The following is a 17046-nucleotide window of genomic DNA, read 5'->3' as shown; positions in this document are numbered from 1 at the left end:
TTTTTTAAGACAGGGTCTTTATAAGATGTCAAGACTGGCCTTGAACTTGCCTATCTTCCTGCCTCAGCCTCCCGAGTCACTGGTATTATATGCATTTACCACTGCACCTGGCCACAATATTTTCTTGGGGGAAACATCACCTGTAACCCCTCAATATAAACCCTTGTTTATTCTCATGGGGTCTGTTTTTGCACACATATTTTGGTTTTGATAATACTTGACATGTATTTGTATAAACATGCAATTATTCCAAGATTTAAAAATTTTTAAGTGTTTGATGAATTATATATGGAAGAGTGAAGAGGATATATGTGCAGTTTAAAGACTAAAGCTGTCTGCATCACTTCTATGTCCTCTCTTGTACCTGACACTTGCAGCCTTTGAGAGCTCCCTCTGCCCAAGAGCCCCTCCCTCCCCCCAGATGGAACCCCACTGTCCTGACTTTTCTGGTCATCACAACTTTTTCTTCATGATTTTACCATTATATGCTAAAACTCTATTTCACTTGTTGTCTGGTCTTGATCATTATCTGAATGAAATCATACTTTTATTTACTATTTCATGTCTACTTATTTCAATTATTGCTTGCAAGATATTGCAAATGTCTATAGTTAGTTGATACTAATTTTTAGTTTAAAAGAGAAAAAAATAGAAATTTTATATTCATGCTCAATTTTTTCCCAAATCTAGATTTGTCAAGTGGCCCGGACTTGTAGTACCTTTATACTTGGGAAAAGGTGTTTTTTTCTCCTATTAGTGACTCACAGAAGAGTGCAGAGGATATATGCGCAGTTATCACACCCCATCTGTGAACATAGTCCCAAGCTGAGAAGAGTCTGCCCCATCACTTCCCACAGTGGGGGGCCGGCCCCTCCACCCTTTGGCTGGCCTGCTGGGAAGCAGCCACTCTGGGCCACTGGAGCCTTGGAGATGCAGCTGCTCTTCTTCCAAGGGAGCCGATGGAATTCTTCCTGGGATCAGGGACAGCTGGCGAGGGCCTGGAAAGCTTGGCAAGGGTGAGGAATCTGCCAGGGGATCGTCAGCGGTGGCGACTCCACCGGCCACCTGGTATTCTCTGGTTAAAACTTTTGCCAACAGCCCGAAGTCCTCATCACCCCTCTATGCACACCCCTTCTGTCGTTCTCAGGGTTCTGCAGGAACTGGCCTCGTGGAAGTGGGATCATTCAGACTTACATTTCCCAGTATTCAGCCTCCCTGAGCCTCAGATGTAGCCTCCTGATGGTGATGAGTGAGTAACACCTACAAGGAGCCAGGTTTCTGCACAAATACCAAGGTCTGCACTACACACCCCTGGGATCGGATGCACACCTAGGTACCCGTGCACTAACACACAACTAAACCTGACCTATTCCAACATGTACCACCACGCTGACTCAGCTTTGGCTTTCCACAACGACAACTGCCAGTTTTTCTTCTGCGCCTCAGAGCTAATCTTGTTGAACAAGTGGTCTGTGGCTCCATTTCTTTCCCCTCTCTCAGAGCTAATCCTTGGGAATTTAGCTTTTGTCCTGTGCACATTGATGGTGCTTGCTCTTTACGTCCTGCCGTGCTGAGCCAGGCCAATCCAGATGAACCCGTGGGATTAAAACCTCTTACTCCATCTTAGCCTGTGAAGGACTCAATCCTTTGGATTTACATTCTCCTTCCCAGAAGCTGTTTGTTTCACTCAACTCTGGCTGGGCCCACCAGGCGCCTTCTCTTGGGTGGGCTTGTAGCAGTCCTTTGTCCTTAAGTTTGTTTTTAAATTTTCCTCAAGAACAAGCCCTTGTTCACTGTGTTCACACCCATCGTGCAGACAGGTTGGGATGGTGTTTGCTTCTCTCTCCTCTGACAGTTCTGAAGAGGCTGTTCTGGTGCTGGCTCCAAACTGTAGTCCTGCCCTCCCCTGACCAACTTGGTCCTCTCCACCTTCTATGCAGCACAGTGACAAAGGTGGTGGCAGTACTCTGGATGGAGATGCTTCATGATCCCTAACTACAAACACTCTTGGCCAGTCCTCCCCAAGAATGATGCAGGCCATCTTATAGGTTTGACCTTGTTCAGCCTCTGGGTTAATAAAAAGGACCTGGTGAGACATGAAGAGGCCTCCTGACTAGCCAGTTTGACATGGAACTATGCTTATGGACCCAGGGTGTGTCATGGTGGACATAGTATAGGCCACAGCCTCTCTGTAGCCTCTGTCCATGTGCTATTCTAACATATGTTGGTCCATCTTCCTGTTCCAGGCCCTGGTACCAGGTCCCCCACCAGGTTGGGTTGACTCTAGGAGGAGTTCCAGATTTCTGGGGACCATGATGGTTGATAGTGGGGTTGTTTTTGGACAGGCTGAATTCCTGCTGCCTGTGGAACATCCTAAAAAAGTGGTCCAGTGGGCATTTGGACAATAGTAAAATGCCCCTGCTCTGTCAATAGGTTTTCAGATTTCTGCCTGCTTTGGAAAGTGGAGGAGAGGGTAGTGAAGAACTTGCTCACAGAGCAGGTGGGGTGGGTCTCTGGGAGAGGAGGTCATAGGGGAAGAAATAGCTACAATCTATTTTTTTTTTTTTTTACTGGTGACCTGATTGTTATGAGTCATTAGTTTATATAAATGCACTAGGGAATTGAGAAGGAGGACATGAGGTTAGTTGAATAAGGTGTGGGGACTTGGATGATAACAATGCTGAGTCCACAAGTCTTTGTATTATTATTCTGTATGCCTTACTTGGGTGTTAGAAATATTTTTTTATTCTATTTTGTTGATTTGTTTGTGTTTGGTGCTAGAGTTTGAACCCAGGGCCTTGCACGTGCTGAACACAGGCTCTCTACTACTGAGTTAACATCCCCAGCCTCATAAATATTAAATCTACTCAATAGTTTGATTAAAACAATATAGAGGGCTGGGGTTGTGGCTCAGTGGTAGAGCACTTGCCTAGCATGTATGAGGCACTGGGTTCAATCCTCAGCACCACATTAAAAAAATATAATTGAAATAAAGGTTTAAAAAATAAAGAATTAATTATAACATTATACTGTGTGTTAATATTAGTTAAATATTATTTAGTGCTTTCTAAATTTGGAAAGCAATTTACTTTTTTTTAAATTAAATGTATTAACCTAGACCTTCAACGTCTCCCACTCATCTCAGACTCCCCTTTGATTTGGGGGATCTGTTGAACCTTTGATTTGCTGTCATGTTTTATCTCAAAAGAGAATCCCTTTCCTGAGTGACCCTAGGGTGCTACAAGTGCCAACGTTCCCCTCCCCGTTAGGGCTGGCTCTAAATTAGAACAGAGAGAAGGCTTCTGAAAGCTGCTGATCAGAAGAAAAATAGCTTCGGGTTAGGGTTCCCAAACAAGTGTGCCGAGTGCCTTTTGATCCTTTAGAAGTGTCATCTGTCTGGAGCCAGCCTGTGTCCTCTGCCACTTGTGCTGACTTCACCTGCCCTTCACGTTGCCACCCAGGTTGCCATTAGGCTTGGCTTCATGTCACGTTAGTTTTGTAGCTCTCCTCTCGCAGGACATCACAGTGATAGATTATATGTAAAAATCACACATTTTTCTCTGGATTCGATCCAAAGAGGGAATTCGAGTCAAACTGTGCCTGTTAGAAAGAGGAAATCCATGTGTTAAACTAATACCTATCAAGTTTATTTTCAGGTCTTTATGCAAGAAGGGTCCCCTTTGCACCTTTCTGGCCCCATGTGTCTGTGCAGACTCCAGCTGAGCTGCAGCAGGGCCAGCTGTGCAGGACAGACCGTTCAGCTCCCCTTGTCTCACACCTCCCCACAGGCCCGGGAAACTGGGAAGGTGATGACAGAAGTAGACAACTCCAAAATGCGGTGTTGGGGTTGGCATTTCCTTGGCAGAACTACACTGCATGCCTTGTAGGAGGGTAGGGTGTTCGCCTGTCATGGGCAAACAGCGGTAGCCGGCATAACCTTGACTGTCCCCTCAGCACGATGCTCCCTGTGCTGTTCTCTGCATGGGAACAGCTCCAAGGCAGTTAAAAAGGGTTGGGGAGCTGGGATTTGTTATCCAGCAAAGTTGTTGTTGGGTAGCAAAAGAGTGTTACTATTTTAAACATGAAGAGGCTCTTTCATAAAAGACCTGGTTATAGTGTTGTCCCCACCTGGAAATCCCAGTTTCAGCATCGCACATCACCTTCACTCTGAACCATAACTGGTTCAGGAGCATAAGAACACTATGCCACAGAACTGGGAAATCATGGGATGCAGGCTGTGTACGGTTGGATAAATCTTGGCATAGCAAAGATACCCACCATCTTGCCATGGAAGGCATCATTGCTTCCCTGAATAAATTGTAAAATCCTTCAGGTCCCTGTATCTGCCGTGTACCACCACCCTGCTAGTCCTGGACTACTGCCCTTCAGTTCAAGGTCACTGTTGATAAAATCTGGGGACTGGAGGGAAAGTTAGGGCAAACTGGATGAATCTGCACAGTGCTAGAATTCCTTACTTCTGACTTATTCTTATAGCTTTAACTATCAAACATTTTTCATCATTTCTGTCTGAGAGGATAGACATGTGTTCTGGATTCTTGTTTGCATAGACAAAATAGCTGAATGATTAAAATTTTTCGTTAAACATATGGGCATGTGTGATATAGCCAGACGTCTTTAATGGAAGTGACATTTATTTTAAGGCCCAGTTGTTCCTTAGTGATGATTTGATTATAGTGTTCGTTTCTGTCTAGTGTAATATCTTGGTGCGTTTGACTGCTGTAACAAAAATAGCATAGACTGGGTGACTTAAACCACAAACATTCATTCCCTCACAGTTTTGAAGACTGGAAGGTCAAGGTTCCTGCTGATTTGGTTCCTGGTGAGGGTTCTTTTCCTGGCTAAGGGACAGATCTCTTGTTGTTTCTTCATGCTGCAGAGAGAGATCTCTTCTGTCTCTTCTAATAAGGGCACTAATCCCATTCATGAGGCTCCACCCACATGATCTAATTACTCCCAAAGGCCCTGCCTCTAAGAACCATCACATTGGGGATTAGGGATTCAGGGCATGGGGTGGGGGAAGAGCACAAACATGTGTTCATAGCATGCAGTGACCCAGTGGGCCAGATGGCTGGCTCTGTCTTCACAGTTACTGCATTTTAGAATAAACCAGGTGACTTGAAGCATCATAAATTGGTAAATCTGCTACTGACCTTCTGGAGAGCTTCTATTTCCTTCTGACCACAACCTCTGGTAAGAGTGTTCTCTGGATACATGGCCTCCATCAGAGAGCAGAGGGAGAAAGGCAGCCGGTGGTCTTTATCGTTTAAGAGCCAATGTTACAATTGCCCTTAAATCCTTCCCTTTGTGGGGACTCTCCTGAGAGGTGCAGAGTATCCACCCCACCCAGACACCCCCAGCTCCATGCACAGACCACATGTATGCTGCAGAGAGAGATGCCAGGGACATTTGCTTTGTCTAGTTTAGCAAAGACTAACAGGGAAAGCTGTAGGGAGGAGGTGCTAATGAGGTTACAGGGGGAGGTGGGGAGCAGAAGAATGAAGGTCAACAGTCAACAGCCAGAGGGGATTGGAAGCGGTTGGGCATAACTTGGAAATGTAGAAATGTGTGGGAGAATATTGATGACCACAGAACTGCTGGTGTCACCCTTGCCGGCTCTGGTCTCTGAAGGGAAAGACCCCATTTTAAACCAACACCTGCCAAATTAGTTAGTGTCCGGCTCATCCTTCAATCCCTTAGTGAAGCAGTTGCCTCTCTCCCCCAATAGGCTGAGTTTCTTGAAAGCAGAGCCTGTGTTTTTGCCAGAGTTGTCTCCAGTGGAAAGGAATGAAGTTATGAACTATTATACCACACACAAATGTTCATTTTCAAAAGCTATTCTCCAAATGCACATAGGTAGGAATATGTTAAGCAACTGTGCTACAATATTATCCACATAAGCCAGCGAAGCCTAGAGGGTCCCAAGGCTTGGGTGAACCGGACAAGTTGAAGCCCCACAGGTGGTTCTGATGACAGCAGGCCACATCATTCCCTGTAACTAGAAGTGGCCCAGGAGGCAAGGGTGGAGCTCACCATGCCAGGTTCAGTCAGGCCTCCAGGGTGGGTTATGATTTACACTGAAGTATTTCTACTGGGTAGCTGAAGATCTGGGGACTGAGTGACCCTACTTCCATACTGGCAGCATGGTTCAAAGCTAAGAGTGTAGGCACTTGTGTTCATCTGTAGAGCTGGATGACAAAATGCCATAGACAAGGTGGCTGAACAGAAATGTTTTCTCACAGTCTGAAGGCTAGAAGCCTAAGGGTCCATTTCTGGTGAGGACTGTCCTCCTGACTGGTAGATGACTGTGTCCTCAGATGACCTTTCTTCTGTTCACATTCATGGAGAAAGAGAGAGGATACTCCAATGTCGCCTCCTCCAAGGTCACTACTCACATCAGATCAGGGCCCCACCCTTAGATTCATTTAACCTTAAATTCCTTAAGGGCTGCATCTCCAAATGTAGCCAACTGCACTGGAGGTTAGGGATATTCAGCATATGAATTTGGGGATGAGGAGAGACAAACCTTAACTGCTCCAAAGACAAACTCTCTTTCCATCTCTACTCTTATAAACTTTATCTTAAGGAAGTTTCTTAACTTTCCTAAGCCTCAGCATCCTCTTGGTAAAAAAATGGAGTGGTCATGGTGCTGTCCGGGGCATTGTAAGGATTAAATAAGATAGTGCATATATGGGCTTAGTGAAAGGTCTCATGAGTAGATGGTGCTTAATGACCGTAAGTTAACATTATTCATAAGGTCCTCTCTGCTTTGAGATGAGTTACTTCTGCACTAGTTACAGGAGTGCAGTCCAGCCTGGATTTCTAGGACTAGTCCAAGCCTGTGGGAATGGGATCTCTGGGCCAGGGAGGTCCCAGAACTTTCCTCTATTCTTTAGGGGAACCAACCCTCTTCTGCGCCAGGTTAACCTTCTGAGATTTCCGGCAGGAGCTGGAACAGGTGGTGGCAGTGCAAGGGCCAAGAGAAGGGGAGTAAGTGCTGGGACTGGTGGAGCAGCTCTGTCTCCTCCCAGAAAGGATGTGGCAGAAGGGACGGCACCAGTTGGACCTGAGTGAAGGCCATTGGATTCCTTCTGGTTTCTATTTAGCTTAAAAAAGGGAAAAGCTCTTTAACATAAATGCTCAGACTAACCCAAGTTTATTATATAAATTTTTGAAAACATAGGAACTTATGGCCTGGGGATGTGGCTCAAGTGGTAGTGCGCTCACCTGGCATGTGTGCGGCTCGGGTTCGATCCTCAGCACCACACACAAAGAAAGATGTTGTGTCCGCCGAGAACTAAAAAGTAAATATTAAAAATTCTCTCTCTCTCTCTTTAAAAAAAAATAGTAACTTATGAAGACCATAACAATCACCCCCACCTCTTTTATGCAGAGTTCACACTTCCAACTTCCTTTGCAGCCAGACAGACCTGGTCTGAAGCCCACACCCCCTCCTGGAGTTGTGTGACCCTTAGTTGGCTCTTATTTCCTATTACTTTTCAAATTCTGTTTCCTGCTCCTCTAATGATGCGAACATTTACCCCCCTCCCTTGTTCCCATTTTGTAGAATTGCTGTGTAGATAAAATGCATGTGTAGTGCTGGGTGTGTGGTACTGAGAGCCATTGCTCTTGCTTCTCTTGAAGATGATGCCTTTGTCTTGGATTGGAGTAGCAAAACTCAGTCATTACTATACCACACACTTCCTGGTTCTGCACCAGGCATGTGCTGTGAAATGGAAGCAAACCAATGTTGTTATTTCCAACAGGGACTTAAGAACTATGCTCCTTTTACCCTGAAACTGTTCTGGAAATGTAAGGATTCATATTTGCACAGAGGATCAGATGTGTGTCCTCTTTCAGCAACCCCTGCCACTATCATCACTCCCCTCTTGTGATGCAAACTAAGAACTTGGACCTGTGTTTTCATAGTCACACCTGAGCATGGCTTTGGAATAACAGGGGGGGGGGAGGGGGGAGAGGGAGGGGGAGGGGAGAAGGAGAGGGAGAAGGAAAGGGAGAGAGATTTGGTCAGAGTAGCTTTGTCCATCATCTGAGAACCCAACCATTTCAAAATTATTGCTTCTGAAATTAAGTCTCTGGTTTTCAGATCATGAGACAAAAGATCCTCAGAAATATGCCCAGTTTTCATCAATAAACAGACTTGTGGCTGTGGCCATCCCAATTCTTCCCAGTCTCTCCAGCTCAACTCCTCCCATGGCCTCTCTGCCCTTCCACACCAGGGAGCAGATCTCTTCTCCCCAGAGGTCAGAATGATACCTTGCAAAGAGCAGGTGTTCATAGGGTACAACTATCACTCCCAGCTACCTATCTTGTTTCCCAGAGCTCCCCTGAGCAGTGCCCCAAGGGCCAGCCTGTCTGAACTGCAGGAGCACCTGGTGCTCAAGGCTCTGAGGGCCCTGAAAGCTTCTTGGTCTTGAGATTCCATGCGCTCCAGCCTGGCCCACTTGGCAAAAGAATAAGCCAACTGCTTAAGCCAACTGTGTCCATGAGAGCAGGCCGAGAGCAGAGAGATGATGTGTCTCCTTTCAAGAGGAGTCCCTTCCACAGGTCCTCAGGCCTCTTCATCCTGGACACTTGCCTGGTGGAAGACAAAATGAAGTGACGAGAATGAGAGACAATATGTTCACAGTTATTTGTTGTATTCAAGAAGTTGACCATTATCCTAGACAGAGATGCCAAATAGCCCAGGAAACAAATATGGAATCGGCCTACTCAGTGCCTTAATATTTTGATTGTGTCAGAGTGCAACAAGAAGATGAGGTTATTCATTTGATTATTCATCAGTTTCAAGTGTCTTCTGAGAGAGGCTGGGGATGAAGAGGAGGTGAAGGCAAAGATCACTGATACCATTTGGCCTTGAGGGTCCCAGTCACTTGGTGGGGACAGAATCCAGAGCTGTAGAAGCATTTAATCCCATGAAGACCCAGAGAATCAGTGAAAGCTGCTTAGAAGAAGAGACGGTTGAATTGAGTCCTAAAGAATGAGAAGTTTGGGCTGGGGATGTGGCTCAAGTGGTAGCACGCTCGCCTGGCATGCGTGCAGCCCAGGTTCGATCCTCAGCACCACATACAAACAAAGATGTTGTGCCCGCCGAAAACTAAAAAATAAAGATTAAAAAATTCTCTCTCTCTCTCTGTCTCTCACTCTCTCTTAAAAAAAAAAAAGAATGAGAAGTTTGCTGTGTATAAAAGTGGCCTTCATTCAACCCCCAAATCTCTGGGGGTGGGGCTTGGCCACAGGTGTTTTCAATAGCTCTCAGAAGAGCTGACCATGCAGCCGGCTGTGGAGCCCCATGGGCGAGGGCAGCCTTCTGGAGGCCCACCCTGAGGCGTGAACTGAGAGGGTCCATCTGAAGAATGCTATGAATTAGGCAGCTGGGAGGGCTGGAGGATCTGGCTGAGACTCGCCCCAGGAGCCTCTGATGTCTCGGGACACCATGGAGCATAGTAGAGACACTGGTCTTGTAAGACCTGCTCGTTGGCTTGGCTACTTGGTAGACATAAAGTCCTTGGCACTTTGACTTTCTCATCTGTAAAATGCGACTCCTGGAGTTATTGGGGAGCTAAAATGAGATAGTGGATATGAAAGTGCTTTAGAACTCACACAGCATTTCTGGAAGGTAAAAATGGTATTTTTGTGGGCCCCAGCTTCCCCTTTACTGCCACTGTGTCATGAGTCCATTGTGAGGTCATTGGGAGGCTCATGACCCCCAGTTGGCTGTAGGACCAGTTTTCTGAGGCTCAAGAGTAACTTTCTCCCCATTTCTGCTCACCTTGACCACAGAGTTTGGCTCTAGGAAAGGGTGACTGAAGTGTGGCTAGGAAGGAGTGGGCCTTAGTGACTGTGAAAGGAACTTTGACCTTGACTGGTTCCCCTGTCACCTTCCATAGGAACATGCTTGCCAATTCAGCCAGCGTGCGTATTCTCATCAAGGGAGGCAAGGTGGTGAATGATGACTGCACCCATGAGGCCGATGTCTACATTGAGAATGGCATCATCCAGCAGGTGGGCCGAGAGCTGATGATCCCTGGAGGGGCCAAGGTGATTGACGCCACTGGGAAACTGGTGATCCCTGGAGGCATCGACACTAGCACCCACTTCCACCAGACCTTCATGAATGCCACCTGCGTGGATGACTTCTACCATGGGACCAAGGTAATGCTCCTGTTTGCCAAAAGTGGCTTCTTTATTCTGCTCCTGGGGCTGCTCCAGATGGAACCCTGATACCATTTGGCCTTGAGTCTCAGTCACTCAGTGGGAACAGAACCCAAGAGTGGATGCTCCCACTCTGTTACTACCAGAAGAAGGGTGTCTCTAGGGGCTTTTATGGCAACTAGGGTAGGGATTTCCACCTACTTATCTCAGACAGTTTAAAAGACAGAATTTAAACCTGTTTGTTGATTGCATTACTTACCCTTGTACCCAGGCCAGGAACTGATTGTATTTTCATATATTTAAAAAAAAATTTTTTTTCACAACACTGGGAATTGAACCCAGGGCCTCATGCATGCTAGGCAAGTGCTCTAGCTCTGAGCTACAACCCCCCAACCCTTTTTAAGTTTTATTTCATAAGAGGATCTCACTAAGTTGCTGAGGCTGGCCTTAAACTTGCAGTCCTCCTGCCTCAGCCTCCCAAATAGCTAGGATTACAGACAGGCGTGCACCCAGCTATTTTTATATTTTTATGTTATGTTATACAGAACTAGAGAAAGAAGAGGATCAGCTGTGTTTATTATTGTGTAGGAGGGAAGAGTTGGCTTGGTGGACTTGTTTATGCTTGATAAGCTAAATTGAATCCCCAAAGTGTGACAGATTATAAAGTCACCTCTCTAGTTGGTTTTGATAGCAGAAATCGTGAAAAAGCCATAGTTATCTTCTGTTTTCTCTCCTAGCTTGTTTGTTGTTTGTATAAATGACTTAAAAAATACTGATTGTTCTCTTTTTAGTGTGAGTTATCAGGAACAATATTTAATTGGGCTGTTCCTGAATGCAGAGGACAAAAATTCAAGCCTGTGAAACAGGAATCAGGAGCCACACAGATGGGTTCTTTCACTCTTTCTCTGTGCTCCAAACCTATCATTGATGTCATTCCTCTTCATCATAATGATCTGTCACATTCCAGCCTCTTCCTGGACGTCAGACAGCGGGAACATGCAGGGCAAAGCCTCTGCATTCGTCAGCTTTTCTGGAGCTCACACTGACCTGGAGCCTAGCTGCCCGTGAATATTTGTAGAATGAATGGGCAAATGCTGCATATCCAGATGGCTCTCTACACCCAGGGGGCGTCAGATTCATCTAGGAAGTTGTTTTCAAATACAGAACTGATTCAGAATCTCAAGGGCGCAAGTCTCCAACCCTGGCAGCAGTTCCTTATGCTGACTATTTACAGTGGGCTTGGCCTCTAATGCTCCCTGGGTGAGAGGAATTCACCAGTTCTTGGTCCTACATAGGCTGACAGACTCAAACCCCCACCCCTCGTGGCCCTAAAACCTAAAATCCTACTAGTACTCTATCTGGGGTTAGGGGCGTTGTCAGAGAACCCTTCCCCTGTGCTCAGGGATTTCCCCCTGGGATTCATTTCTTGGGGGCTCAGGTGTTCCTGATGCTAGGCAGCAGCTGATGAGGCCCCTCAAGGCCACCCTTGAGGAGTCTGGCTGGGACTGTATGTATAGGAGAGGCTGGCCCCTATGGACCCATCTGCCCCAGGTAGGTGGCCTGACAGTCTCCCTGAGGTAAGAACACGTTCTTCCCCTGTCCAGGATCTGCAGAATAGACCCTTGGAAGGTTGAGCTGTGATGAGTCAGGACCCAATAGCCAGAAACCAATCTGAGTTGGATAAGGATATTCCCTGGCCTCCGAGAGCACACCTGCCCTCTCTTGTCAAGCCCAGGGAAGTCAGGCAGTGGGAAGATCCTCCTACTCTCCTCTGAGAACTCCCTTGGACCCTGCAGGTGATGTCTTGCTAATGAAGTGGATAACCCCATCCTCATAAACTGGGGTCCTCTTGCATGGTACCCAGGTGGTAATCAGTACCTTTTTAAAGTGAGTAAGCCTATCCAGCTTGCCGTCCTATGCACCAGGACAGGACAGGACAGTTTTATTTGTGGTTATTTTTGATGTCATTTTTGTTGAAATGTAGCCTGCATATGGAGAAGTGCACAGATATTAAGTATACAGAATTATCAAAACTGAACACACCCTTGTAACCAGCTCCCTGTCGATTAACCAAATGTTATTAGCATCCAGAAGCCCCTTCCAGTCACTGGTCCCCACCAAGGGTAACCACTATTCTAACTATAATCAGAATACTGTAGTATTTTTTTAAATACCATAAGTTTTTGAAATCTAATTCACATATTATATACACCCATCTAAATTGTAGGAGCCAGGGATTTTTAGTACATTCATTACAGATCGGTTTGGAGTATCATTACTTTATGTGAATGAAATCAAGCCAGGTGTGCCTTTGCATTGACTTCTTTTGCTCAGATTCACCCATGTTGTTGTGTGTGTGTGTTGTTTGTGGTTCTTTCACTCTAGTTGCTCTGTAGTATTCCACTGTGTGACAGATTACATGTACTTACCCATTCTGTTGTCACTGGGCATTTAGGTCCTTGCTGGTTTGAGGTTAAGACATCGTGCTATGAACATTTTGTATACATCTTTGGCAAACATGTATGTGCACAATTTGTTGGGCATATTCCTAGGAGTGGAATTAACAGGTCAAAATATGACACAAAATGTTCAGCTTCAGTGGATACTGCCAAACAGTTTTCCAAACTGTGACGGTGTATGCTCCCCACAGTATGAAAGAAAGGCCACAGTATTTCACATTGACATGCCTCTGATAGTGAGTGACACAGGTCTATGCTGGGGTGGTATGCTGAGGCCTTGTACCAAAAAATGGTTAGTGTGCCTGCTTTGGGGGGCCTTTAGTTCAGGGCCAGATGCCATGCTGTCCCTATGCTGACTGCCGGCCTCATGGAGGGCAGCCTGGCCCTCTCAGTCTTATTTTCCACATTGTCATCTGCCAGAGCCTCATTAGCCAGGAGTTACAGGTTTTCCCCTGAGAGCCTTCAGCTCTTCAGAGCCAAAGAAGAGCTCTGCACACAAATCTTTGTGCAAAATGGAGGGTAACTCTTGATCTTTTACACGCTTCTCCACTGTTACTGGGGTTGGCTTCCTCCAGAAAACATCTGAAGGACCCTGTGTGATTAAAGGCTCCAGACCTTCCAGTTTCTGCAGGTTTGGGCTGCCTTCATATCAGGCACTAGTTGTGCTGAATTTAGACCATAGACCACCCCCACCAAGCCACCTGATTGGTGGTGTCACCTAAACAGACTCTATTATATCCATCCCCTCAGCAAGATTGCATGTGTCTTTACGCCCCAGCCTTCCTGTTGCCCAACCCCTGAGCTAGCCTCCTGGACCCCTTTAGTAGACCTGCCCAGAGTCCTCCTCAGGCCTCCAAGAAGGATTCCTGCCCTTGCACCTTTCTGCCCTCCACTCCCACATGGCTGCTCCTACCGCTCAACATTTTGTCTTCCCATTTCCTCTGGTTCCTGAAAATTTCCTGGGAAGAGAAAATGCTCTCCTGTTAGAACACTGGCTGACAGGGACGTGTGGGTTTAATTATTCACTCCACCTTGGCACTTGTGCAGAGGCCATGTGCCCTGATAGACCGCCTATTCAGCTCACACCAAGAAAGTCTGGCTCACTTGAAGCATATTATTATAATAGAAGAATGATCCCAAGGAAGAGCTCACTGAGCAATTAGCCAAGAGAGATGGAGGGATCACATTGCGTCTTTTTGTGCTTATCAGACAGATCCTCCGGGTCTTGAGCCTTGCACCCCCTCAGCTTTCGAGTACTTGTGGATTTGGCAGCAGCAGGCAGGGCTAGAAAAACAAAACAGTTGAGAGCCTGGCTTTGCCCAGAACATCTGGGTCTCCATTGTACTCAGCCTGAAGGGATTTCTCTCCAGCACTTTAGCAAACGCCTTCCATGCCGCAGCAGCCTCTGAGGCTGCGACAGGCTCTGCCTGGCTCCCCTGCTCACAGCCTGGTCACTTGATCGTCCGCCCTGCCCCAGGCACCACCTCCCTCTTCACCTCTAACCTGCAGACCTCGTCCTCCAAGGCCAGAAGCAGTGTTTACCGGGAGGTGCCAGGACCACCTGCTTGCTGATAATATAGACTCTATTCTATAGAGTGGGGAGACAAAGAGAGGGGTACTGAGGGGATCCAGTGACCCACCTGTGTTGGTAAAGGCCTGGGATTACAGTCAGGTTGTGGGGACTTGACCTACATAGAAGTTAACATTTATTCTTTCCTACATATTTAATATTGCATCACAAAGAATGTTCATATAGGCTCTCGACCAGGGGTACTCATGGCCAGGTGGAAATACAGAATCAGTCCTTTCAGCTAGAGGCACTAGCCCCTTCACTAAGTCAGTAGAGAAGGAGCAGCCATAGACAACTGAAAAAATTCTGCATCCCTTCCCTGCCTCCCTCTCCTCCAAAAATATTTTAAGAACCACAGTTAGGCCAATGGTTTTCAACCCTTGGAAGCAAATTACATTAGAACGACTTGGGGGATTTTTAACAGATGTCAGTGTCAGGCCCCAGCCCAGATCAATTAAATCCATGTCTCTAGGCCTGCCTCCTCCCCCATAGGTATTTTTTAAAACATCTCTGGTGATTCTGATCACTGGCCAGAAGATTATTCAGAAACTTTCTTGGTGTTTGGAATGGCCTAACAACCTGGCTGTACTATGGTGCCCATCTGACCCTCACCTTATATGCCAAGACTGACACCTGAATCTCCTTTGAAAGTATAGGCCTTGCCTGACCTTTGCCTGTCTTATTTGCTTCTTTCTTTTCATTCACATTCCAAGACCCAAACCCCAGCCTAGGGCCTAGATCCCTTAGGCTTGCTAAGTGTCCCTGGCATGACGTTTGCCCTTCTTCCATACCCCCATGGGTTCTTCATGGTGAGAGAAGTTGGCAGTGGTAGAGGTGTCATCAAGTGGAAGATTGACTGGGGTTGGCCCACTTCCTGGAGGGCCAGAGACAACCTCTATCTAGTCTGTGCCAGAGGTTTACAGTCTTAGAGACAGACAGCCTCCCAGGAACTAAAAAATCAGCACCAGTAGGAGATCTTACAGTCAACTTATAGAGGAAGCCAAATCCAAAGCAGAAGAGTGCTTGTCCCGCACGGGATTGGCCTGGTGGACGTTCAGTGGCATAGACTAGAATGACGTGCTGGGTCCCAACGCAGCTGAGGATTTTGGCTCTCCCTTTCCTCTCCCACTGCAGAGGAGCCTCTGTGGTGGAATCCTAAGATGTGCCACATAAATAGATGTAAACACAAACTCCCTTTGGTGTGCAGCCCTGCCAGCATCCTTACAAAGGATCCCATCCATCCATTGGGCACACTATTCTTGCCTTTGAAATTTGGCTTTAACCTTTAAATGCTGCTCATGTCCTTTCTTCTTTTTCTTTGACTCTATTTAATTCTGGCCAAAATATCTTTCCAGTCTTGAAACTCTGCTGTGTTTTCCAGCCTGTGGTGACCCATGCTTATGTGGTCTTATTTATTGATTGGTGTTCCCAAGTTCACATATTCCTTCATTATTCTATAATGTTGGAAGGGACCTTAGAAATCATGAACCCAGGGCTGGGGTTGTGGCTCAGCTGTAGAGTGCTCACCTAGCATGAGTGAGGCCCAACACCACATAAAAATAAATTAAAAAAAAAAAAGGTATTGTGTCTAACCAAAAAATAAATATTAAAAAAAAGAAAGAAATCATGAACCCATCCTCCCAGAGGAGGCCCAGAGAAAATGAATGCATTGCCCCCAGTCCCAAAGACAGCTGGACCTGAATGCAGGTTTCTCAGTATAAGACTAATTCTTTCACCAATCCATTCAGGGTCTTCTGAAACCCCAGAACTGACTGGATAGTCATTCCATTAGACAGCCTGTGACCTCTTGGCTGGCTGTATACAAATAATTTCCTTCACCCAATATGACTCTAAACTTGCCTGGACCAGATGAGGGTGTCAAGAAACTGAGACCTCTCAGGCAGAGGCTGACAAACTGCTTGCCCACCCAAGATGGTGGCTTTGAGAAGCAGCATTTCCCCCTGCAGGGCTAACATCGCACGCAGTTGGTGCCTCAGAACAGGACCATTGATAAATGGTGATTGTGAGGATTAACGAGGTGGTGTGTGACAAATACTTCAGAGTGCTTGGTGCAGAATACACGTAGAATAAATATTGGGGTCTGCCTACTTCCACCCCAGGCCTGTCTTCCAGTTTCTTGAGTTCCTTGAGAAAAAATCTGCCCACTTTGGCTCCACAGTGAAATTGATCTGCCACCCACCTGTGCCCATGCTGCCTGGGTCCCTGGCCGTACACCCTGGTGGGTCTTCTCTGGACATTTGTCCTCACCTCCCAGCTTGTTTTCCCGGTTCAGCTGCTATCACATCCTTTCTGCTCACTCTACCCCTCTGCCACTGGCCGTGCTGGTTAGGATCACTTTCTTCTCCGAGTCACCCACAGTCCCACCAGAGAGTGCTATGAGTGCTTCATGACTTGGCTTTCCCTCCCCAAGGGGGAAACATCCCTTCTACCCTTCCCTGTGTTATCTGGTCCACTTGCAGGGTGTGTGTTAGTTTTCTTCTGTATAACTAAATACTGAAAATTTAGCTATTTAAAATACCCATTTATTAGCTCATAGTTCTGTAGTCTGAAGTCTGGGCATGGTGTGACTGAGTTCGCTGTCCCCACATGGGACATCGGGGTGTCACTGGGCTTCATTCTCATCCAGAGTTCAGGCTCCTCTCCCAAGCTTATGTGGTGGTGAAGTTCGGGGCCTGAGATCTCCATTTCCTTGATGGCTGTCAGTCAAGAACGGATCTCAGCTTCTAGAGGAGGCCAGCAGGCCATGCCATGTGCCACCTCCATCATAAAGCCATCACCTGATGCTCTCACCCTGAATCCCTC

General features: G+C 46.6%; 1 protein-coding gene across 1 annotated transcript in view; it reads left to right on the top strand.

Annotated features, from left to right (window-relative positions):
* The window catches only part of DPYSL5 (dihydropyrimidinase like 5), an 83493-nt gene that overhangs the window by 25626 nt on the left and 40821 nt on the right, over positions 1-17046 (top strand). Inside the window, exon 2 of the mRNA XM_081265388.1 lies at positions 9930-10194. Within this exon, the coding sequence (XP_081121514.1) occupies positions 9934-10194 (261 nt within the window). The 5' untranslated portion in view covers positions 9930-9933. The remainder of the gene's footprint in view (positions 1-9929; positions 10195-17046) is intronic.

Source organism: Spermophilus citellus (assembly GCF_964194105.1).
Source record: "Spermophilus citellus genome assembly, chromosome: 13".
In the NCBI taxonomy this organism is placed as follows: Eukaryota; Metazoa; Chordata; class Mammalia; order Rodentia; family Sciuridae; genus Spermophilus; species Spermophilus citellus.
The sequence above is the reverse complement of the archived record's forward strand: the minus strand, read 5'-3'. Positions and strand labels throughout refer to the sequence as shown.